The sequence below is a fragment of the Melozone crissalis genome, unplaced genomic scaffold (assembly GCF_028551555.1).
Source record: "Melozone crissalis strain CALT ecotype California unplaced genomic scaffold, PUWL_Pcris_2 ptg000016l_1, whole genome shotgun sequence".
NCBI lineage: Eukaryota > Metazoa > Chordata > Aves > Passeriformes > Passerellidae > Melozone > Melozone crissalis.
The window spans coordinates 20,435,930-20,460,917 of record NW_026535794.1 but is presented as its reverse complement, the minus strand read 5'-3'; the positions used below and the strand labels follow the sequence as shown (position 1 = coordinate 20,460,917).

General features: G+C 37.5%; 1 protein-coding gene across 3 annotated transcripts; it reads left to right on the top strand.

The window, feature by feature from the left end:
* The first annotated feature begins 242 nt into the window (after positions 1–242).
* ARL5B (ADP ribosylation factor like GTPase 5B) lies at positions 243–16,304 on the top strand. Of its 3 annotated transcripts, none has more exons than XM_054274117.1 (7): positions 243–420; positions 5,239–5,326; positions 7,929–7,989; positions 9,136–9,283; positions 10,922–11,005; positions 12,681–12,832; positions 14,700–16,304. In XM_054274117.1, exons 4-7 carry the CDS (start codon positions 9,140–9,142, stop codon positions 14,746–14,748), a joined length of 429 nt encoding a protein of 142 aa, XP_054130092.1. In that variant the 5' UTR covers positions 243–420; positions 5,239–5,326; positions 7,929–7,989; positions 9,136–9,139; the 3' UTR covers positions 14,749–16,304. The 3 variants fall into 3 exon arrangements, with proteins under 3 accessions (XP_054130092.1, XP_054130091.1, XP_054130090.1); XM_054274116.1 differs by having other exon boundaries at positions 5,188–5,326; XM_054274115.1 differs by lacking the exon at positions 5,239–5,326.
* The last annotated feature ends 8,684 nt before the right edge of the window (positions 16,305–24,988 follow it).

Genomic DNA, 24,988 nt, shown 5'->3' with positions numbered 1-24,988 from the left:
GGCCTAGCGCTCATCGCAGCATTCGCCCCTTGCGGGGCGGCTCCATCCTCCCGAGCGTGCCGACCGCAGACCGCTCGGCTTTCCACCAGCCCCGGTGGAAAACTCGCGCCTGCCCCCTCACACACGCCGCCGCCATGACGCCCCCATGACGCCGCAGTGACGCGCGCGGGCCGCGCCGGGGGGGCGGGGCCGTGCGGCCGTTGGCGGGGCGGGGCCGCGCCGCGTGCCCGCCCTCCCCTGAGCCCGCCCGCCCGCTCGGCGCTGCCGGGGCCGCTGCGGAGCGTCCGCGAGGGAGACGGGAGAGTCGGCGCCGCTGCTGCCGCCTGGCTGAGCTCGGGGAGCCCCGGGCGCTCGGCGGGAAGCCGAGCCTAGGCATGGGCCTAATCTTCGCCAAGCTGTGGAGCCTCTTCGGTAGCCAAGGTGGGCGCGCGGGCCCGAAGCGGCGGCGGGGCGGGCGGCGAGTGGAGCCCGCGGGGCTGCGGGGGCCGCGGGCAGCCTTGGGGGCTCGGGGCCGGCTCCGCTCGCCGGGCTTCCCCTGAAGGCCCGCCCGGCCAAAAGTTGGGCTTTGCTTTGTGCAGCGCCCTGAGCGCTGGTGCCGCGGCGCCTCTTGCTCCGGGTCGCTTTGTTCGAGTTCCCGAGGTGGTCCCTCCTGTCCCCTCCTCCCCGGCCGCGTTAAACACCCAGCGTCAAACATCCGCGGCGGCCCGGGCTGCTGGGGCTGCGCTGCACCGTGACGGTGCCGCTGGGCTTCGCGAGACTCCTTTTTAAGTCGGGATCTGTTATTAAAATCGTGTTGTTTTAGTCTTTAATTAAAAGGAAAAGAACGACGCCAAACATGTGGGGGCCTTCGAGGTAAAGATCTGTTTGTGTTTTGGCAACGATGTTGGTTAAATACAGTTAGTGACCCAAGAAAATCAGTTCTCCGGCCAAAAATAAAAAGGTCATAAGGGGATAGTATCGCTTTCCATGCTCTCCTGCTCAGTTCATCCAGCCCTGCAATCACAGCTCGTGTTCTAATCCAGAGCCCAGAATTTGGGTCTGCCACCACCTTCACCTCAGATGGTTATCGTAAAAGAAGAAAATTATGGTTTATCTGTTAATTTATTTGATTTAATAATTTTGGTTTACCTAGCCAGCTTTGGTTAGAAAATTAAATAGTTAACAGTAACATCATCTTGCCTGCTCCAAGCTCAAGGCCTCAAGGAAAAACAGTATAAACAATAAATTCATTAATTGTTCTCTCATCAGGTTTCCAAATGTGTACCTCATTTCCACATTAAAGTTATTGAAAATGCAGATAAGCCTTGTTTTTGCAATGCTCTGTTGCAAGTTTTTGGAGGCAGATACACCTGGTGTACTTTAATAGTTTTCTGCCTGTGATTGCACATAACTCAGTCTAATTCTGTACATACCAAAGCCTCAGTGTGTGTGCACATTAACATCTATGTATCAAACTGTCTTTCATGGGATGGGATTAGGATCCAATCCCAGGTCATTGATTTTTCTCATGCATACACCATCCTACCACATAATTCCTGAAGTCTTCTGAATTTGTTGCTAATTTCTTATCTTCCTGAACTGTCAAACCTATTTGGCAAGATCCAATGTTTCCCCTATCCTCCAGAAAAATATTAAGTACCTTTTTTTATTTTCATCAAGTAGTGCAATCTGGATCTCCTTTTCTTCCATGAAGTATTCCAAAGACTCCAAAGAGATCTATAAGCAGGGAGATCACCAGATAACTGGTGGCATTTAGTATTTGCTTCTATAGTAGGTTATGATGTCAGTATTTATCTTCAGGAAAACACATTGTCTTGGTTATTGTATATTATTTCCTGGAAGAAAAGTTATTCTTCATTGTGAGTGACCCTGGCTGGGTGCCAGATGCCCACCAAAGCAGCTCTATGACTCCCCTCCTCAGCTGGACAGGGGGAGAGAAAATACAGCAAAATCTTCTGGATTGAGATAAGGAAAGGGAGATATCACTCACCAGTTCCCATCATGGGCAAAACAGACTCAATTTGTGAAATTAATAGAAGTCATTACCAATCAAACCAGAACAGGTTAATGAGAAATAAAACCAGATCTTCTGAACACCTGCTCCCCACTCCTCCCTCTTTTTTTCCCAGGATTAGCTTTGTTTTTGGTTCTCTGCCATCTCCCTGCAGGAGGGAACAGGGAATGGGGGCTGTGGTCAGTTCATCACATATTGTCTCTGCCACTCTTTCTTCCTTATAGAGGGGACTGCATCCCCTGTTCCAGTGTGGCATCTCTCCCATGGGAGACAGTCCTCCATGGGCTTCTCCAATGTGTGTTCTTCCCAAGGTCTGCAATTCTTCACTAACTGTTCAACACAAGTTCTTTTCACAAGTCCTTCAGGGAGACAGTCCTTCAGGGACAGGCCATTCCAGTCTGGGTCCCCCACAAGGTCACAAACCTGCCAGCAAACCTGTTCCAGAGTGGCCTTCTCTCCACAGCTCCACAGGTTGTTGCCGGGATCCTGCTCCAGGATGAGTGTCCAGTGGGGTCACAGCTGCCTTTGGGATCTACCTGCTCTATTGTGGCATCCCCTGTGGGCTGCAGGTGGATCTCTGCTCCCCGTGGACCTCTGGCTGCAGGGCACAGCTGCATCACCATGGGCTGTGGGTGCATCCCTGACACCTTTAGCACCTCCTCCCCTTCCTTCTGCACCAACCTTGGAGTCAGCAGAGTTGTTTCTCTCACATATTCTCACTACTTTTTTCTCTGTCCTTAGTTTCTCCTGTGCAATAACTTTTTCTCATCTTAAATATGTTATCCAGAGGCATTACCCCTGTTGCTGGTGGCCTTGGCTGGCATTGGCTGGATACACATTTCTAGGAGTTTCTCAGAAAGCAGTGTAGCTCTCTCCACTATCAAAATCTCATGTTGCAAATCTAATACATTCATATATTTAAATGGTTAATGAAATATTAGTCTCACAGTTAAATAGATGAGGTAATATCATGAAATATTTACTCTTTGGCATTTATTCCAATAAGAGACTTTAGGGTGTGTCCTGATCCTGGTTTAGTGTTGGATTTGTCTTTTGTTTAGTTTTTGCTTTGGTTTGGGTTGGTTTTCTTGGTTTTTGGTTTTTTTTTTTTTTTTTGCTTCTTCTTGTGTTATCACAGAAAAGAGAGTTTCTTTTCATGGCTAAAACTAAGATTTTATTCTAGAAAATTTGCTTCAGACATATATTTTTGATCTAATGGGAAATTATTCTCCAACAATGCAACTGTGTTCTCTAAATAATATCATTAGTAATAGTAAAGCATAGTAATTTCTGAGTTGATTCTGGTTGCTCTTCTAATTACATCAAATCTTGATAGTTCCTTGTAGAATTCACAGGCTGTCCCGGGAAGTTGCTTTGTTGAGCAGACTAGCACAGTAACTTGCACACTGATTTTGGCTGTCCAGAGGGAGTATTCCAAAGGTGCACACAGGGTCTGCTGTGTGAGGATCATGGGATCAGTTCTCATGGCTGGTGTGAGTTGTGTGATAACCTGCAGCACTTGGCAAAAGGAAAGGTGAAACTAAGGAAAGATTTGAAAGTTACATCTCTGTTCCATCAAGTAGAGCATTGAGGATGAGGTGTGTCTAAGTCTTTCAGCTCTCAATACAGATTGTCTCATAATCAAGTAGTAATTGAACAATGTGAACTGAAATAGAGATACTTTTACTCATAAAACAAACAGTTGGCTTTAAAATAGACTTTTGTCATTTTTCTAGGTAACTTTCTAATGGCTTTGTGATAATTTTTCCCATTTTTTTTGAAATTGAGAAAAAAAACATTACTCAAGAATTGTTTTATTTAAAATATCATTCTCTGCAGCCATTTAAAGTCTAGTTGCTAAATTACATAAGTTCAGTTGAATTTACTTTTGGTAACTTACTTTCAGAAGTTTTAAAAAAATCAGACTCCAAAAATAACCTGCTGAAGCTCCAAAAATGCTGAAGGTATGATTGCACCTTCTTCTGAGCAACATGTGGTAGTGTGGATAGATGGTGGAGCCATTAAGTTAGTGCCTGTGTTAATGCATGTCTGAGTAAAACTTGCTTGACTTATCATTTCATCAGTATTACCAAGATAGCTCTTAATTAAACTGTGGGTTAAAAATAGAAGTGAATGTCAGCAACCCTGATAAAGATAAATGACTGTTATCAAGACCTTATTTTTTTATGTGGTATATAGAGAAGCTCACAAATCTGGGGTTTACTTATTTTTGGAATGGTAATTATCCAGCATCTTACAGGTTGTTCTGAATAATTGCTACAGTTATTAAAAAGTTGCTTTAAGAAAAGTAATGGTAAGCTCTAATTGAAGATGATTGAACTTCTGTAACTCCACCGTTTATTTCACCTAGCCTTAGTGGCAGTTCCCAGTCAGGTTAGGAGAAACCATTATCTGGAAAACCAAATGGTTTTTGGTTCCTCTAATTACTAAAAGTTATTGACAGCTTCTCTGCTTCCTTGTAATCAAATCTGGGGATACAAATGTATTTTAGCAGTTCTTTTGTGCTTAAGAGAAGACTCTAAATTAGCTGTTAGTGTGCAGAATGAGTGTGTTTCTTTGTGTTGAAACCGTTTTGACCTCCAGAATTATGCTATTCCTCCTGCCTTCTTTCTAGCAAACTTCTGTCTGCATTCTGTCCTCAACTCTGAGGCCTCCAAGGCTGTTGCTCTTTGGAACCAGATGAGCATTTTGTCTCACAGCTTGAAAGCTATTGGTACTCATTCAGTAGTCATTTCTTCCAAATATGTTAGAAGTGTCATCATTAAAGTATTTAGAATTTTTTTATTTTTATCTTTTGCAAAGTAGAGAAGAGGCATGTTGAGAGAATTGAATCTTCAGTTTTGGGCCCTTTTATCCTAGAGAAATATAGATGAGTAAGGAAGAAAAGAGCATATTATAATCTTACTTCTAAGATCTGCCAGAAGATAATCTTCACTGTTCTGTGTTTTTGTAATACTAAACTGTCACAGATTTTTTTAAACCGTATTACATATCAATTTTTTTTAAACAATGTGCTAGAAATGGTTGATGAAACCAAGAAGTCCTTGGATTCTTTTAAGGAGTAGTCTAATACTGTCTTTTCTTTTTTCTCCTGCATATGCCTACTTCTACTTTCCCCATCTTCCCTCCCTTTTCCTACGCGATTAATAAAGACTTTTCTGCTCTCTCAACTTTGTTATGGATTTTCTTCTTCTTTTGCCAAGAACATGGTGGACTGGGAAGATATTCATAAATACAACCTAAACTGAGTTTGAATACCAGCCAGTGAAAGGGAGAAACATGGGTTAGTCTGTAAGTACAGAACACAAATAAATCACTGCCTATGATTTACCCAGTAATTGTCCTTCCTCCTAAATGTGGCATCTGTCTTCTCCTAGTTACTCTTGTAAACAAGTAGCTGTCATGCTAAAATTCTCTTCTGTCTTAGTTTGGTAGTTTTTAAGCTCACATGTTTTTCCTCTAATGGACATCTATGTGTGAATTTTTTGTTTTCATCAAACTAGACAGAAATTCCACTTTTGAATATGTTTGGAAGTGAAGAGTTTCCATTACTATAGTTCTGGAATCTGCTACTTGTATGAAATATCCATGATTTCATCTTACAATTTTCATGCCAAGATCACTATTGATTAACACTTGTGTGACTGTTTATTGTTTGTACTTATTCAATCACTGTATGAAACACCATCTGACTAGGAAGTAACACAGATAAGCTGTGCCTTTTTTTCCCAGTTAGTGTTGGACCATTCACACTTCAGTGGCTTTCAAAAGCAGCCATCTCAATGGAGGTTTTTTCTTCATGACTTAGTGTGATGTTGTATCATCCAACACTCCAGTCATTCACGCCTAAGATAACGTGTTCTGATAAGAAGATGAGAGAGCACATTATCAGTGTAATGCCTGACTGGAATTTCTTTTCTTTCTTGAAAATAACTTAAACAGAATGCTGCAAAGGTAGAATCATCTTCCTGGCAATAGTTGACAACATGTTTAGTTTGAAAAAAACAGGAGGGCATTTCTGTGTTTGGACCTTTGGAAGCTCTCTACATTTAATTATATTTGAAGAAGAAATGGACAGTAAAGCTACTAGGCATGATTTGTTAGCCTTGAAAGTAGAGAGAATTTCATACTATGTATGTATTGGGAAAGGTTATTAATTACTGATGCTGCTGGTGGTGGGGCTAAAAGTACTCCTGCATTTACAGTCAAGAAATGTTCTTTTCTTTGCATGTGTTTGCAGAATGCAGTAGTAGGGGAACTGGCACAGGGAAATACATTTTACCATCTGTTATGATCCTGTTGCACAGCAAAACTTACAAAAGTTCCAAACAAGAAAATATTGTATTCCAGTAATATTCAGTATTAAAAGACCTAGGTTACTATATATAAATAGATTTTTAACCAAAATGCTTCAATTTTTCCTTAAACCACCTACTTTTGGGGGAAAAAATCATTTGATACTTTTAATAGATCTTCTGATCTACTAACTTGTTTGATCCTGTAGATCAAGTGTGGTATTTTGTAGGAAATCTTTAAACTGTGAACCATGTTTTGCTTTGAAATAAGTGCCCTAGAATTGTAAATATTATCTCTTTAAAAGTGAGCTTGTTCAGAGAGTTTTTATGTATCCATTTGCAAATTTTTCACTCTCAAGTGGTTTGCTTATTTTTGTCAGTAATTGGATCAGTATGCTGTAGCTTCACACCTGTAGCAAAAGAATCACCATTCTAAGTGGCTGTAATACTGGATCTGAAATTCTAAGATGAATTATTTACAGAGGAGCATATAAATTCTGGAGGACTGTTTTACTGATTTTGTTTGTTTGGTTCATTTCTGTTTTGTCTCCCCTGTGCCTGGAAACAAACAGTATTGCTGCAATTGCAATATCACTGTTTTGTATGTTGGGCTTTACAGCAGGTTGGGGCAGATGATTTCTCCTTTCTGCTCAGCACTGATGAGGCCTCACCTGCAGTGAGTGTGTCCAGTGTCCAGTTCTGGGCTCCTCAGTACAAGAGAGTCATGGACATTCTGGGGAGAGTCCAGTGATGGGCTGCAGGGGTGACGAGGGACTGGAGCATCTCACATATGAGAAAAAGAGGGGCAAAGAGGGCAGAGCCAGACTCCCAATCACAGGACTGGGCAGTGGGCACAAACTGAAACACACAAGTTCCCTCTGAACATCAGGAAACACTTTTTCACTGTGAGGGTGACTGAGCAATAACCCAGGCTGTCCAGGGAGGCTGTGGAGTTTCCATCTTGGATATATTAAAAACCCCTCTGGACATGGTCCTAGGCCACTGGCTCTGTGGGCCTGGCTTGGCAAAGAGGTTCAACCAGATGACCTCCAGAAGTATCTTCCAGCCTTGACTGTTTATCATTCTGTGACTTCTCAGTTCAAAAGTTGCAAAATTAGAATCTGTGGCCTATTCAAAATACAGTTTCCTCTTAGATTTTACTGTGTGAATAATGGTGGTACCTTAATAAATGGTTATTATTGATCCTTGAATGTTAGGGTAATACCTTTTGCAGTCTTTGGATGGTGCTGGTGTTTTTAGCATGATAAACTGCTATGGATTGTATTTTTTCATTGTACTTTTCTTTCTAAAACTAGATGTTGTAGATGAAGTAATCATTAGTAACCATACCTTTATTAGATTTCCAGTGCTGGCTTTTCCTGAGACTGGGGTCTCAAGAGAAGATGGGGCTTTGTTTGGTGTTTTTTCTGTCCTGAAGTCACCACTAATCTGTGTAAGGTGTTGATATAAAAGAAACAAGCAGTTGCATTCTTCAGTAAGGGAGAGTGATTAACCAGAATTATAATTATTGCTGTTTCACTAATTTTTTTTTGTCTTCTTCTTCTTTTTTCTTTTTTAATTTTTTTTTTAATATGCAGAGCACAAAGTAATCATAGTGGGACTTGATAATGCTGGAAAGACTACTATTCTTTACCAGTTGTAAGTATATGAACTAATTGTTTTTCTGTTTGCATTTTTTTACTTGTCACTGTTTTATCTTTGAAAATTCATCTTTGTAACTTGGTGTAATCTCTGGGGTTCTAGATCACAATTTGTACATTCATGGAATGAGTTGTTCTAAACAGAGTAAATGTTTAAAGGATAAATGAAGGAACTGCTGTGCTTTAAAACTGAACTTTAAATTGACAACAAATTTCTACATCCAAGCACAAAGTGAACAGCAGTGTTTTTTCCCATGAAAGCCTGTCTGAATTTGTATTCATAAAAATAATCCTGTTCCCAGTAACTGCAGAAAAAACAGGTTTTTTAAATTAATGGAAATTCCAGCCAGGCTTCAAAAAATCTGAAAAGGTTTCCAAATGTTTCTCAATTCCAGTGTCTAAAATTTGTGATAGAGAATTCCTAAAAATAATATTTCAGCTTTCCCAGGTCCTACCTTACTCATTTTTTATAGCATCATTGCACCCAAATCTTGGCAGCATTGCAAGAATATCCATAATAAATTCAAGAGTGTTGTCAGGAGCATAATTGCTATTGTGATTGTGGAAAAGGAGGAGAGTATAGATAAATTAATATCCTTATATTTGGATAGCAAAGCAGCATAGTATGCTTTCCAAAAAAAATTTCTATATGTGGACATTTTGAGCAAGCTTAAAGGTAGAACTGAGAAATGTTCAGCTATGTAACCAAACAGTCCTTTGAGATTTAATATCTAGTTATCTACAGCACTAAATAGAGTGCTTTGATAAAATTATATTCCGATTTTTATTTTGCACAGTTTAGTGGTTGTCTGTTTGGTATCTTTAGAATGGCAGCTCCTGCTTTAAAACAAGTGCATTTTAAGTATCTGTTAATGCCCTTTAGAAAGACAGTCCTCCTATAACACTTAACCATTTGTTATGCCTCTTATGCACTTATATTTCCTTGCTGATTTCTTTAAACATGACTACAGTCACTGCTTTCTAAAGTTAAAATGTGTAGCTTTTTTAAAATATGCCTGATTTTTGAATATTTTTTGTCAGTTACACATATTTACTTTTCTAAAAAAAATTGTTATAACTGAACTCTAACAAGCCTTGTGGATTTTGCTGACTGGTCTTTATGGTGTGATATTGTTTCCTTTAGCTTAATGAATGAAGTGGTTCATACTTCTCCAACCATAGGAAGCAATGTAGAAGAAATAGTGGTGAAAAACACTCATTTCTTAATGTGGGATATTGGAGGACAAGAATCACTACGGTCGTCGTGGAATACCTATTATTCAAACACAGAGGTATGAGAAGATGCTTTGAAATCTGCAAGTTGAATATGTTTGTTTGAAATTATATTTATTTATTAGGAATATTTGTAGGCTTTTGTAGAGATTGCAGCTGTATTGTTTTTACATTCTAATGAGGCAGAATAAATTCAAAAAGTGTGAGGTATCTCTGGTATGCAGTGATTTTTCTGGTAATATTTGAAGTATTTTTTCTATATACTTTATTGTAGCGTTATTTGATCTGTGCTATAAACTGTGAAGTTAGATTTTTCCTAGGCAATCAAATGATAATGAAATGCATTTTAGATCAGATTTTTTTGCTTGCTTTTTTAAAGTCAATTTAAAAGAAAACTTTGAAATGTAACTTGGAAATTTTGTCATGATTTGCAGTGGTCAACTGGACTTCTGTACATCCAGTCTGAAATGGTTTTGAAATAATGATAATTAGGAGGAAATGAGGAATGAAGGAATAAGGATAAAAAGGAACTTTCTCTAAGCCTAGGCAGCAGTATTTAAACAGCTCATCAGCTCATAGCTTTTATCCAGAGGAGGAAGGAAAGTCTTGCTGTGCACTACTCGTGAGGTACTGGCAGAGCTGCTGTTGCTGGAGAGGTTGGAGAAGAATTCAGCAACAGTTGATTTGTGGGGTTTGTTTTTTGTGACAGTCTTTTTGAGGCCAAGAGGTTATCAATACAAAAAGGCATATATAATCACTGAGGACTCTTTTTGAGACATCTACACTGATGTAAAATATTCTAGACTTCATTTCTTAACCATTTCTACTAAAAGTAGAGACCTCTTGTAGATATTACTCATTATATAGGTATTCCATCCTCTTGTAAAATTAGGTTTTTTATCTCTTCCTTTTTCTGTATCTTTTCCTCTGCTCTTGAAGAGAGGTGAGATCAGATCTACAGTAGATCTACTAGATTTACTGTAAGCCTGATAATGACATCTCAATCCTCATTTCTAGTATTTTAGACTAATTTTTATGTTATCTGGAAAAGTGCAGCTACACCTAAGAAACATGTGAAGATAAAGAGACTTCTACCAGTATTATCTGGTATAGAGCAATGAGTTCTTGACATTTATCCCTTGAGTATCTGGTTTTGGAATTTGGAGAGATGCATATTTTATTTTTCTGATACTTTTGGGATGTTCTTCATATTCTATCTAGCAAGTGTTTGAAATCCAGTGCCTTGTAGTACTTGGAAAGAACTTTCCCTTTACTTAGAAGCTTTGTCTGCTGGAAGCAGTTGAGGAAGAAAAGAGATCTGTTTACTATGCTAATCCTAGCCTCCCTCATATGAATAATTCTATTACTGTTCCACCTCATCTGCTAGGCATCTCAAAGTCACAGCAGCATTAAATTGACTCAGGTTTTCATACTTTGTGGTCATTTTTAGTGGCTAATGAATCACTTTAATTTTATAAGGCAAAGTGATTTGGAAAATATGTTGGAGAATTATACCAGTGATTTCTAATTCTCCCTTTTTACTACTCTCTTTTCTCTTGTCACTTTCTCTTCTCTGGTGTCGTCTGAAACTATGTGTCTCTTTTGTTGGAAGACTAGTGGTAGTGGTCTCTTGAAATTGTGCTTTCTGTAATTTGTAGTTTTTATTTACATATTATACTGTTGGTGTTTTTCCCTAGTTCATCATTCTGGTTGTTGACAGCATTGATAGGGAGCGACTTTCTATTACAAAAGAAGAACTTTATAGAATGCTGGCTCATGAGGTATGGTGGGGAGTTGGGATAATAGTTTTGTTGAGAACAGTTAAACAACATTTCATGTTTCCTATGTTAACAAAAATAATACCATCAGAAAAAAAAATTGAGAATAAGCGTGCATTCATGTTGATCACATTTTTAAACCATATAAGTTATAAATAAGGAGAAAATTATTATGAAGCACCCTTCTAATAGGACTTGCTTGATTGTAAGCAAATCAGCCTTTACTTTGCAAATTTTGAACGGATAGAATATGTTATGCTTCATATTAATGTAACTGGGTGTTGTTTTCCTTTACCGCTGACTAGTTCAGGTAAATGGCTGAAATTGCAAGAAACTTTTGGGTTTTTTAGTTTTTATTTTAGAGAAATGAAATTGCCTACTTCTTTTTCTTTGTTCTAATCCTGTTCCTTATAATTAAGGAGTATACATCATACTCTGAGAAAAATAATTTCATTTTCCTTCAGAATTATTTGTTTGTATTTTTATTATATTTTGTCCTAGGGACTATTCAGCTTTGAGTCAACTCACTCAAATGTCCTAAATTAACTTGTACATTTGCTTAGGTAAAATATGTTAAAACTTTTTGTGACTCTGAAGCTGAATTAAGGTTGTTTTAAATCTAAATATTCTCCTTCATTTTTGAAAGAAAAGGATTTAGTACAGTGCAATTAATCCTGTTGAGTTAACTTCTCTGAGAGACTTGTGTTTCACATAAGTGAGTTTTTGCTTTGCAATTTAATGTTAGTTGTAGTTTGGATCTAATAGTAAGGAGGAAATTCACTACCAAAAAAGGTGGAAAAATTACTTCTTGTGCTGAAGTTTTCCCATGTAGTTTTTTGGTTTCCAGTCTCAAACTGTTTAAAAAATTGTGATCTACCATCTCTTGAAATCAGTTGGTAGGCCTAGACTGGGCTACTTGTAGGGTTGAATTTTCAGCTGTCGATCATAAAGCTTTGTTGTTTTCTGGTTTTTTTCTCTTGGTGGAAAAATACTCTCGAAATTTAACATGCATTGAAGTGTATTGAACACTTTTAGTTGCAGCTGTCAGCTTCCTGAGTATTAGATTTGTTTACCCTAATTCTCTTTTAGAGCCATACATTCTAGTTCTTGTCTGTTTTGAATGCTAAATTCCATGCTGAAACAAAACTATTTTAATTAGTTATTAAAGCTAATGCAGCATTATTAAAACTCCCTTTTTGGAACACTAGGGTTAAACTTTTAGGAATTTGGAAAGTTTTCTTAAATTATTACTGCTTTAATCAATACAGAACTTCTTTAATGAAGTTGAAGGAATTTCAAGGGACTGGTATCTAGCAGGCTTTTCTATTTGAATAGTGTTTATTGTATTGTATAGGACTTGCAGTACTTAACCAGAAATAATTCTGCTGGCTGAGTGGTTTGAAGCATTATAAAATGTATTTTGACAAGACTTTCATTATTATGTATGAACATGTGGTCAACACCAAACAATTTGATTCTCTGTGGTGGTGAACACTTCTGAATAAATTAGTTTTTTAGCCTTACTGTAACAAACGTTTCATGTAGTAAGACAGTTAAAACTCCATGCTCCAGTGTAATTGTTGATTAGCTTGGATACAGTTCTTTTAACAAATGAAGTTAGCACAATAGCCTTTTAGCTCTGTGTGATAAGTGTCTGAGTCCTCTGAATGGTTCCCAGGATTTACGGAAGGCTGCGGTTCTGATCTTTGCGAACAAGCAGGACATGAAAGGCTGCATGACGGCTGCCGAGATATCCGCGTACCTCACCCTCAGCTCCATAAAGGATCACCCCTGGCACATCCAGTCCTGCTGTGCTCTGACAGGAGAGGGGTAAGTGCTTACTGCTTACTATGGCAATTCCTGGTCCTGCTGACACCATTTTCCGAAAGTTCTGAACTTTGCTGTCGGAGGGACATTTTGAATTTTTCGTATTTGAGCCTTGTGTGTTTTTCCGTAGGTCATGCTCCAAATTCATATGAATGTCTTCCTTTTGTTAAAAACTCCAAACCAAAACCCAAACACCACCCCTCCACCTAAGTATGTAGCTGTTGACGTAACTGTCTACGCTGTGTGCTACTCTCTTACTCTTGTGTGTCTTTCTGTATTTGAAGAAATTTGCTACTGTTCTCTTCCTTTATAATCTAAGCTACAGAAAGCTTCTAAGCTGGGAGGTTGAGGTGTTCAGGGTTTTTTTGGTTGGCTTTTTTGATTAGCATTGAAACATAGTTTTTGATGAGAAGTTACATAGATCTGTCATAAAACCAATTTTTTACCAGTATTAAACTTGGTTTATATCTAGCTAATGTAGCTAATTTTGAAATTTGCATACCTTATGTTAACAATTACTAAAACGGAATGCTTGGCTAGCCTTAGATCCTTAGTGTGTAAATATAAAAAAACCAAAAATTTTGATACCTTCTAACAAGTTGGATAATGTCTTCTTGTGTGGTGTGAAGTGTACTGATTTTTCATCTTGGTTTTTAAAGCAGTTTTGTAATATGTGGTATTTAGGGGTTTTTTTAGCTGTATTGTACAACCTTTACAATACTGTGGTCTTGTGACATCAAAAATAGTGAATCCAACTGGGTATTTAGGAAGGGAGAGCAACTGCCTCACTCTCTAGCATGAAGTATTTAATGTCATGGAGATGTCTTGTAGAGTGAATGGTGGCATTAACTTCCCTGGGTTGGAATGTGTTAGTGAGAACAAAGCGGGGGGTTTTTTATGGGGTGGTTGTATTATTTTGGTCTAAGAGCTGACTACTTTCCTTCTACCAGTTTTGCTAAAGTCACATTTGAGTACACAGTTTATGGACTAAGTAAGATATTCAACCAAGTTGACATTTGAAGGAAAATAATAATTAATAAACATGAGGTTTAGTTTAGAAACAGTGGCCGTCCTAGGCTGCTTCTTTCGTATTGTAAAACAAAAGCAATGAATATTTAGAATACTTTAAACTATGACAGTAGTGAAATGAACTTAGAATAAAACATTCCCAGAGTTAGATAGCTGAGCTGAGTCTTCCTTGGGAAAATCTGACAAGAATCTGGGAGGGATCAACCTGGTGTGAGTGAAGCTAGCATTCTTGGATAGCTAAACACTGATTTACTGGACAGAGTTAAAGCTCAAAAGGGTATAAATTAGGTAACTAGATCCCTGGAAAATCAAGGGAAAGTCTATCTTCTAAAATGGAAGACTTTTAAATAGAGATGCAAATTGGGTTAGGAAGCAGATTAGATCCCATGCAGGCTTGGTATTCAGTATAAACACACTTTTAATTTTGTAATGTAATTTTGATACACTGTCTTTTCATGAAACAATTCAGTCTGGATAACCTGCCCTTTTTCTTTTAATATTAGTATGTAAAGGTCTAGCTTTCTGTAGAGCGAGAAAAACTTTTTTCTTTTCATGTACTTGCAAGTAAGCATTTAAGGATAGTGTCTTTTAGGTTTACAAGGAGAAAGAAATTTGAAGTACTGCCAAGCTTCAATAATTTAGAATGCTTGACCATTTTCATGTGGCCAAAGCCTAAGTAGACTTAGCTTAAAACACTGGTTACTCTCTTCAGCTTTCAATCCCATTTCCAGTTGATTTAATTTATTTTAAGTAGTTGTTTTTTCACCTAAAAACAAGTAGAAAATACTTTCAAGATGCTGGAATAGAACTTGTACGAAGTATAACATCTCTTATCTTTCAGATTATGCCAAGGCTTGGAGTGGATGACCTCCCGTATTGGAGTGAGATAGCTTTTTTTTTGCCTTTTTTTTTCTTTTTTTTTTTTTTGTTTTTCCTCCAAAAGAAGAGACTTCTATTTATCCTGTGAACATGTACATTTTTCTGTACTTTTGGCTGCTGCTGAGGCAGTGACCAATGTTTAATTTATATCAGCCAACCTCTAAGCTGTGCTTGAATCAAGCACAGTTGAACTGAAACACAAAAGTATTTTCTTAACTTTTTTTAATACACTAATCTTCAACTGGATGAACATATGTGAATCTGTTTTTAAGCATTGAAATTTCTCTGAATATGAATTCTAACTTTTTCAATGATAGCTTTTTAAAATCTTTTTTGTCATTGTCAATATTTCATATTTCCTCTTTCTAAATAGTTGTATAACTTACTAACATAAATGAGCACATTTTATTTAATAATTAAAAGTAGTGTTTAGGTTAACTTTACTCTGCCATAGCTTTAACCTCAAAGGATAACCATATCTCCAGCTGGTCTTCCTGGAATATTAGTAGAGTTCTAGTCAGCACAAGAATTAATAGTTATGAGTGCAAATTTTTGAGTGCTTAATGAACTAGTTAAAGTTAATATTGCGATGGCTTTCAATCTGATATACAATGGAACTTCTGCCTTAAAATCTGTTTCAGTCTCAATTTCTCTGGTATGTAGTTCTAGGACATTCTTATATTCTTCTACTTGAAGGTACATCTCTGTACAGTGCATAAAAATATTATTACTAAATGCTGGTGTAGTCATTTAGAACTTGAATAACTTTTCAAAGGTAAATGGGTAATTAAATTTGGAATCACAGCAGCCAGTGTTATGTGTAGACTTTCTATATTCTCTTAAAATTTTAAATTCTATATATGTGAGCCTTCCTCACCTTTTAGTGAGAGTGCTGTTTTCTAAATTAATTCAAAATCAAAAGGGAAGCCAGATCTATAAACAAAACAAAACCACGGTGCTGTATCTGTAGACTTCGGAGTGAAGCTAATCTTGACATTTATTTATCTACTATCATACATGTTTTCAGATTCTGTTACAGAGAAATTATTTTGCCTTCATTTTTGTTTTTTGGTCTTATTTGCACAAGCAGAGAACTTTTGACAGTGTTTGAGTTAGATTCCTTCACCTGAAGTTTGAAAAACAGGTGGTGAAAGAGTGGACCCAGTAACTGTTAATTCAATTTGAAGGGAATTAAGTTAAATCTAAAGATAATCTAAAGATATGGAGTTAATTGAAAACATGAAGCATCACATAAACCTAACCACCAGTCCCCCTGAAAACCCCACATGAGGATTAAAAGAAAACAACAAATCAAAACCAATAGTGGACACCCTGTTCCTAGCAAAGTCCCAGCAGCAGTCAGGTACCCAGCCTATGCTTGGCAGGTTTGGGGAAGCACCATTCTGCACTTCTGCATGCCTAAAAGCCACATGGAGTTTGGTTACCTGAACTGTTTTGCAAACTGACTGTAGGCCTTTGATGACAAAATGTTTTTGTTTAATCTTGTTTTGAAAATTTAAGGACACTGAGTTTTCTTTAATAAAATTTTAAGCTTTGTAAATCTCAATTTGCTTCCATTTTATTTAAATAAAACTTAATGAAATGTTAAAAGTATCAGCAAATATATTGTTGTATGAAAGACTTTGAATACATGTGGAAGCAGTGATTGGTTGAATGAAGTTGTGTATTATTGCCAGTTAGAAAAAGTCACATTTAGGACTACATTGAGTGTCAAGTCAAAATGTTCAGAAAATAATTAAAGTCAGCGAAAAGTAGTGTATAAAGAAAAAAGATGAATGCAAGGCAAGGTCAAAATCCGATATTGAATCTGCTTGCTGTGATGTTCAGCTGTTTTAATGTGTGAAAATACGATTTGTTTTGCTCTTAGGGAAGCAAATTATAAAGGAAAAAAATAAAATGATAGTATGAATGATGTTTCTTGTTTGGTAACTTAAAAATAAACCTGAAAATAAATTTAAATTGCAAACTGAAATGATATCATTCAGAATGTAGTCCTGAATACTTAAAGAGAGCACTAGCTGGTTTTATTGCCCTTTGGTTGTTTTTTTTTTTTTTTAAGAAGTATGATTTGGTATTTAATACTTTCTAGCTAAAACCATTTGTAAATCTATATTTTGTTTACTAAATGCAGTCTTACCTGAGGTAATGCATATAGCTTTGATGAGGAGGAAATGGTCTGGCTGTAGACATTATAATATCAGAATAATGGATGTTTTCTTTTTATTTCTTAGCACTCAAGACCTTTGAGTATCTTTACAGAATAAAGCATTCCTAACAAATGCTATGATTTTTATCACCTAACAACTTCATTTTCTGCAACTGTTGTCCATTGATAATACTGGTTTGTTCACAGCACTATTGCTGTGATTTTTTTTTTTTACTATTATTATTTTTGGGGGGAAAATGCCTTGGTATGGAATTTTGGGGGCCCTATTTGTAATAACTTTGGAGTCTGTTAAACTAAAAGTGATTTGATCATAATTTTTTTAAGGGTTGCCTTAGAATGAATACTGTGTGTGTCTTTGCATTGCCAAATACCGCATTATGTTTGCTAATTTAAATGTAGTAAGTATCTTGCAGTAGTTTTGCACTTTAAAAGTATTCTGTGTTTAATATGCTGTTCACAAAGAACAATGTTAATCACCTTAAGTTCAAGAATTTATGGTGTCTGTCCTATGCACATTTAGGTTGTACTGCTCTAAATTGGTTGGCACATGGCTTTTTGTTTGTTTATGTTTTTTTACTTTTTATCTAGGTGACAAAGAGGTTCAGGATCCCCAAAGCAGGGATTCTTTCCAGATCTTTAAACACACTGCACGCAGTAAGGTGAAGAGGACTTGGGCACAGCTGCTCAAAATATTTGTCATCAAAATAAAATTGAGTTGTTCTGTGAATTTGGATGGGGTTTTTGTTTGTGAGTACTCTGGTGAAGAGGTATTGCAGCAATGTGGCCTTGTCACTTTCATTTCATCTCCAGTCTGTTCACTGGGGCAGAATGGGGGCCTACATCATGTGCAGCTGTAGCCAGTTCACAGAACATCTTGGCTGGACACCTGCTTCCTTTCATCTCGGAGAAGCTCCAGCTTTGATCCTAAAGATCACATCATTTCAGCCATGGGAAGTGTGGGTCTTTGTTTGTTTTAGAGAAGAGTGTTTGTTTTAGTGGACTGTTCCCTTCCACAGCAAGAACAAAACAAGTCCAAACAAAAGACTGGGAAAAACTTGTATGGATCTTTGTGTGTGCATTTGGCTATACTTAGCATTTAGCTGAGTTTGCTCTTTCCTTTTGTAGTCTGCTTTGTGAAAGGGCCCAGAAGGCAACAGTGAGGAGAGCGGGTTGAGAAAAACCTGGCCACGATGCCAATGCTAGCAGTAGAAACTGGCATCTTGGAACAACCTTCAACTTCTTCTAAAATTACCTTGATGATCTTTCAACATTGAGTGGTTCTATGTTTTCCTTCTGAGGGGACAGTGCAGTAGAAAAGCTGCACTCTGTCCACACAGTGTGTGTGCCCGCCCTGCAGGCAAGAGAGGGGGCTTTATCCTAGGTTTGTTTCTTGCTAGGTGTGCTACTCTTAATTTCTGTTTTGCTGGGTAGAGATATTTCATTTCATACAGAAAGTTTTCCTGGATGTAATGGAAGACTTCGTTGCAGTTGCACATCAGTTTGTGTCCCCTAGATGGCAGGAAAGGATCGGTTTAACAGTGCCTTACCTGCTTTAGCTTGTGTTCTGCATCTATCTGAAAGACTTTTAAAATGCCTTGGTAAATGAAGAAGCTGTGTACCACTACCTGAACCATGGGGATCATGCTTAGATAAAATGGAGACAGCATAAGGGAGAAGAAGCTTGAATCACATCTCCAGTGGGAAGAAAGCCTGCAGTGAGGTTTTAAAAAATTTGAAACTGTTCTATAGCTTAAAGGCATTTTGTCTTAATTCTTTATGGTTAGAATTATATTCCAAACCTTCTATTGTTGTTGCAACTGAAAATGTAGACAACAAAAAGAATTAATACAATTCCCAGCATGTTTCATTTTAATAATAGCATCTGTCTGTTGCCTGTGACAGGCTTGATTTTTTTGAACCTTGATTGGTGACAGTTGCTCCTGTAATGCTCTGTTGCACTACTAATCCTCAGAAATTGCAAGGATCTGGGACATTTGAACTGTCATCTTTCAGTGTGTTTAGCTATGATGATGATTTGTAGTCTTTACTATATGCTGCTGCATATGAAAGCTAAATTCAAGTAAAATAGTAGTTCTGTTGCAAGATTTAGATCATTTTTAGTGTAAGTGGTGGTCGAAATAGCAGCCCTTGCCGAGGGCAGTACCGCCAGCAGGTTTTCATTGCCCGTGTTGTTTCTTGTGCAGTGATAAATGTATCACATTTCTCATATTTGTGTGTTTCTCTTTATGCAGTCTTTTTAAAAGTTATAACTACAACTATTCACAAGAATATTGCCTAATAATTCGCACTTCATTTTTATGTCCACATTGAAAGTTACTCCTGGCCAATCTCCATTACAGGTGGAAATGACTTGTATGGTCTCAAAGGGCTCATCTCCCATACTGAGCAAGAAAAGACGTGGTGAAAAGTGTTGGGCCATCTCAGGAGGGAGTGAAGTATATAAGTATATAAGTATATAAGATCATAATTTCATGTCTTTTCTAAGCATATTCTGTATTGAAGCAATGAACAAAAACTTCTTGAAACTCACTATCTGTTTTGGCAGCTCAACATTTACAACTTGAAGCAAAACTTAACCTGCATGTACAAGTTGTACCTAAGAGTTTAGTTGAAAAGTCTTTAGACATCTGATGGGCCAGGTGGGAGCAGTCATGACCTAGCTTAGCTGTGCTCCATGTCTGTAAGCAGAGATCCCATTTTGTCTCCAAAGCCACTCAGATGGATGTACTGGCACAGCATTCAGGATTTAAGCATGTTTTCCAAGAAAGCTGACCTGCAGATGCCCACACTCTAAATGTGTGGGTACACCTTGTGTGTGGGTTTTTCAGCCCACAGAAGCCATGTCCAGAGCCCTATGCAGAGGCTTCTGTGCTCTGCAGTGCATCCACAAAGAATGAGGTGGATCTGCCTCCAGAGATGGATTCGGTCTCACTTCACTCCTCTCCTGAATTGACCATGAAGTCTCTGGAAGTTGAAATGAAGTGTACCAAGATAAACTTCAGTGAAAATATTAATTGAAATTTTCAGATATAAATTTCAGATTCACTGACATTTTAGAATTAAATTTATTAAAAAGTACTCTTGGTTGGGAAAATACCTGCTGAATTCTTTCAAAAAATTTCAGAAAACCTATTTCAAAAATAGGGCTCATAAGACTGATAGTGACTTAAAATTTTGGTAATTGGCTAAAATTGGTCATAATCTTTTAGAGTTTTAAGAAAAATATAACTCTCTTCTCAACGAAACTGGGGTTTGGCCCCTCATTTTTCAAGACTCAACTTTCAAAGCAGTGTTTTCACTGAATCATTTGAGTGCTTTTCATTTTCCCATTAGCTTCTCCCATATTCCTTTTGAGGTTTTGTTCCATTTTGTAGACTAGTTCACTAGTTTAGGCTTGGACCTTTCCTATTCTAATCTCATGTTGAAAAAAGGACTTTTTGGTCAACCCTGAAAGTTTGACAAGACATCTTCAACCTCCACTGTCGGGAAAAACTTTAAATGCATTTTTCAAAAGTAGTGTTGCTAGATGCTTGGTGTTGATTTCAGTTGAGTGCACAACAATTAGAATCTGAAGAAGCCAACTGAAAGGTTAATGTTCAAACTTGTGGGAAAATAGGAATGACTTGATTTGTTTTGAAAGATACACATATATATATATGTGTATGTAAATTTCTCATATATAATGGAAATTGATGCACATAAGTATTGTAGTCTGTCCAGTGAGTATTGAACAAGATCCCTGTTGATCCTACAGAGGCCTAAGCTCTCAGTTCTTAGCCTTTTCCATCCAACAGTTGCTTTGGATTCAGCACCTTTCAAAGATAAATACAACCTCTTGAAATATTTTTCCTTCACTCTTTTATCAGCAAGTTGCAAGATAGCAGCTACTTGATAGATTCCATTTTCAACTTAGTAGGAAATGTAATGTACTTCTGTTCTGGAGGAAAATTGGTAATTACTGTAGAATTAAATCCTATTGCTTCTGTGAAAATAAACAATACAGGAGGTGTCTGGGGACTTGCAGTAGGATGCATAATCCAACAGTACTCATTCTTCTTTACAGAACGATCTAATTAGGAGTTAATGAAAAAATATTGGACTGCTTGCAATTCTGTACACTCCTCTGCAAGTGTAAAAAGTTTCTTTTCCTTCTAAATCTCTTTATGCTGTTGCTTCTGTTTATAGCTGTGGTGAAAATGGGATCTTGCATTAACGTGAATTGTTTATATTTTGGTAATAAGCAATTAAGTTCAGTACCTTTTAAATTCAGTTGCTGGTTTGATTGTCTCTTCTGTTCAGTCAAGACTTTCTTCTAGACTAAGTATGAATTTACCATTTTATGCCAAATTAAGAAAAAAGGGAAAAAGAAATAAGGAAAGAGAAAGTAAAAAGGGTTAACTGCATAGGAGTTGAAATAAAGATGGAGAAAAAGTACTTTATTCTGAAGTCAAACCATGTGAATCTGTTTGCCTTGTTCTGTGTTTCTTTTGTAGAAAAAAGAGTTTTGGGCTTTTTAATTGTGCCAAACAAGTGCTAAACAGGCACCATGTGTGAGCCATGGGCTTTATATTCCAAGTATTCTCTTCCAGTTCTATTGATGAAGTGTCATCTGGGATCTCTCAGCTCTGAATGCAAACTTTCTAAGATTTCTGGACAGGGACTATGATGGTGACAGTGTTATAAACTACAGCACATTTCTGTGCCCTGTTTTTATTCTGCCAGGAATTTAGATTTAAACCAAAGACTCTCCCCACCAGTTATGAAGTGTAAAGACAATTTGTCCAGTACTCTTACAATGCAGGAGATGAAAAGCAGCTATTGGTCCTATAATGTACATAGCAATGAATTCAGGGTTATGGACAAAAGTACTTGCAAGATTCATAAATATTTGATTGCTCTGAAACACAGATGTCAGTGGCTTTGTTTTCAAAGTCTAGTGCTAGAATTTGATAGAATTTTAGTATTGCTAAAATTATGCTTAAATGCTTTTGGAACTTCAGGCAAAATAGATCTAACTTGGGTAGTAAATCTAGTTCATTTCAAAGGGACAGAGCAATAAAACCCCTGAAGCAGGCATTACCTAAAGGTAATTGACTGCATCCATGAGTTAAATGTTCCAAGAATACTGCTTTTAGCTGACAAGGTCAATTATCCCCTCACTGTGTCCTCTTACGGTGGCGCTGGCATTCCAAACACATCCAAAGTTTTTAAATAAAAATCTTGAGAGCAAAATAACATCTCTATAAATATGTTTAAAAACTCAGATATTAAAGATATCAGTGCACTGAAATGGTATTTATCCAATGGATATATGTACTTCACTTTCAAGTGGTAGTTATTCATTGTCACTTCTGGTTAGATGGAATCCTGATAATGGAATTTTTGTGGTTTGTTTAAAAAACATAGACAGTAAAATGGCATTGTGTGATAAATGGATTAGGTAAAAGCTTGTACCATCTTTGTATTTGAGCATGCCTGCCAGCCCTGTTTCATGGTGGATGGAATCCTGATGAAGTAGAGACGAGTTCTGTGGGCTGAAACAGGCAATGCTGAATCACATGGGGAATTGATAAAAGGTCAGTACAGTAGTTCAGATGGCAGTAGCAATATTTCTTCCTTGGTTTAGTTTCAGATGTCCCAAGTTCAGCTGGCACATCCCACACAATAAAACCTTACGTGCTCTCTGTGCCTGAGGAACATGAAGTAGATGCTCTCTCAGGATGTTCCCTGAGGAACAACCTCAAACTCTTCACATAGCTGTTTTGGGCTCCCCAGTGAAGAAACACAGATCATGACAAATCTTTTACTCTATGTGAGATATTTGTCCTCCTCTGTGGTAATGCTGTATATAAATTGTACCTTTCCCCTTGTTTTAGTTTCCTGTTCATTTATTTCATAAATGGCTTTGGTTGGAAACAAAAGCTTTATTATAGCTTTTGAATTTCATCTGTTTTCCTGCAGTTTTTCTCTCAAAAGTAACAATTACTGTGTCCTGATAACATCAGATTGTTCATCTGTGTCCAATTTGAAGTTAACATTCTCCCTTCTTTAAAATTGATAGCCCATTCACTTTCTGGCGCTGTTTTGTTCATTCCTTCCAGTAAGGTAATAATGCTGTTTCCAGTCCTGCTCAAGCTGTTTATATTCTACTAATGTTTCCATTTGCTTGGGAAATTGCAGAGCCTCTTTATTATTTTATCTTTTAGTTATGTGCATATTCTTGTTTTGTGAATCTACCATATAATTTAATGTTCTGTGCAGCTTTTTGTCTTGTTTTAACTCCAGTGTTAACCTCTGCAAGCTTCTCTTTCTTGCTCTGAGATTTTGTCATGTTTGCCATAGTATAGGTTGCTCTGTACATCATAAACTTCATCTCTAGTGATACTTAAGTGGGAAATATATTATTTCCATAAAGAATAATTTTGTCCCATACACCCTTTTTTTATCAGATTCTTTCTAGATTAAGTTTAAGCCCCGTGTTTATCTTTTCAGTCTTTAGTTGGATGTTCCTTCTACCTTCAATTACTCTTCCTAGTGTCTATTTAAAAGTGTGCTGAAGCTGTTTCAGAACTAGTTGATTGTGATAGCAATGTTCTGTGGCTGTCTTCCTTTCTCCCTTGAACCTAACTTCTAGTGGCCAGAAATGGAAGTCATGCTTTAAACCTTCTTTGTTGTCTTTCACATTTTTGGAACATTTCAGCTGTTAACAGGTACTCTGAGTAGTTTTTTAGCTTCAGGTGCCCTGATTCCTTATCCAGAGATTGTTCAAAAGGAGATGCTGGCTGTCTTACAGTGTGGCCTAGTAGGAGGGTGGAACACTCCATGTGTGGTGAAATGAGTAAGGGAAAAAGAGAAATGCGGGGTGAAAGGAAAAGGGAAAAGGCATCAGAGGGTGGAAATGCCTTGAGTCTGCCCAGCTGAGCAAACATCCAAGCCTACATGAGTCAGAGGGCACTGCCCTGCCCTGGGAGCTGGAAGATATATTTGGAGCTGACTAACATCAGTACTTGACTGGAAGCAGGGCCAGCTTTAAATTTAGGCTTTGAGCCTTGTCCCATTGTCTTGGCCTGCACTTACTGGGACACTGAACTTTCCCACATTGTCCTCTTCGTCTGCAATCCCATCTCTGTGCTCAGGGCATTGGTTTGAGCATTCATGTGACCACACTGAGAGTCAGGAACCTTACTTGGCTAAGAATCAACTATTGAGTGGCTTCAAAATAAGATAACGTTAGTATTAACAGCATCCTCTCCTGGCTTTTCCTGAAGGAAGCAAGGTGATGAGATGTAGGAAAGAAGCAGCCCCTTTGCAAGTCAAAAATTGTACTTTTATCCTTCCCCCTACAGTACACACACATGGGAAGCCTCTTGCACAAGTGAGAAGTTTCATTAATGTAAATGAAATGCTTTGGATGAATGGGCAACAATCAGAAGTACTGAATACTTTTTGCTTCCCAAAACAACCCACAAAATAAGATTCAAAAATACTTAAGCACCTTTCTTGACAATGTCTCAAATTTAGGCTTCAACCAAAAATGTGGTAGAAAACAAGCATCTGCTGTAATTTCTGAAAGCTCACTGAAAACTACAGTTCAATTCAAATTCTGGATTTAATGTGAAAAATATGGGTAAAATATAAACCCTGGTGTTTAGTAACAAACAAAAGCCTCACAAAACCATTCTGTCACAGATCTTACTCAGCTTTTCCATAGCCTAATATTAAGCTCAGTGACAGCCAAAGTATTTGCTGAGGTTTATTCTTTGGTATAGAAAACCTTTAATTTACCCTCTGGGATATCTGAACTTGCAATGGAGAGCTGTCACATTCACTCTGATTCTATGTGTCAATCTGCTAACTCTCACACTGTTCAGTGCTTTATACTGTTTATAAATAAAGTGATTTCTGCTGTTCTGCATCAGGTTTCTGAAGCACATACCATGACAATAGGACAATCAAATGTCATTGGGATGAAATTTTACCTGTACTACTTTGAATTCAACAACCAGTTGACAGATCCTGTGTTTTTGTTATTTAAATCTTTA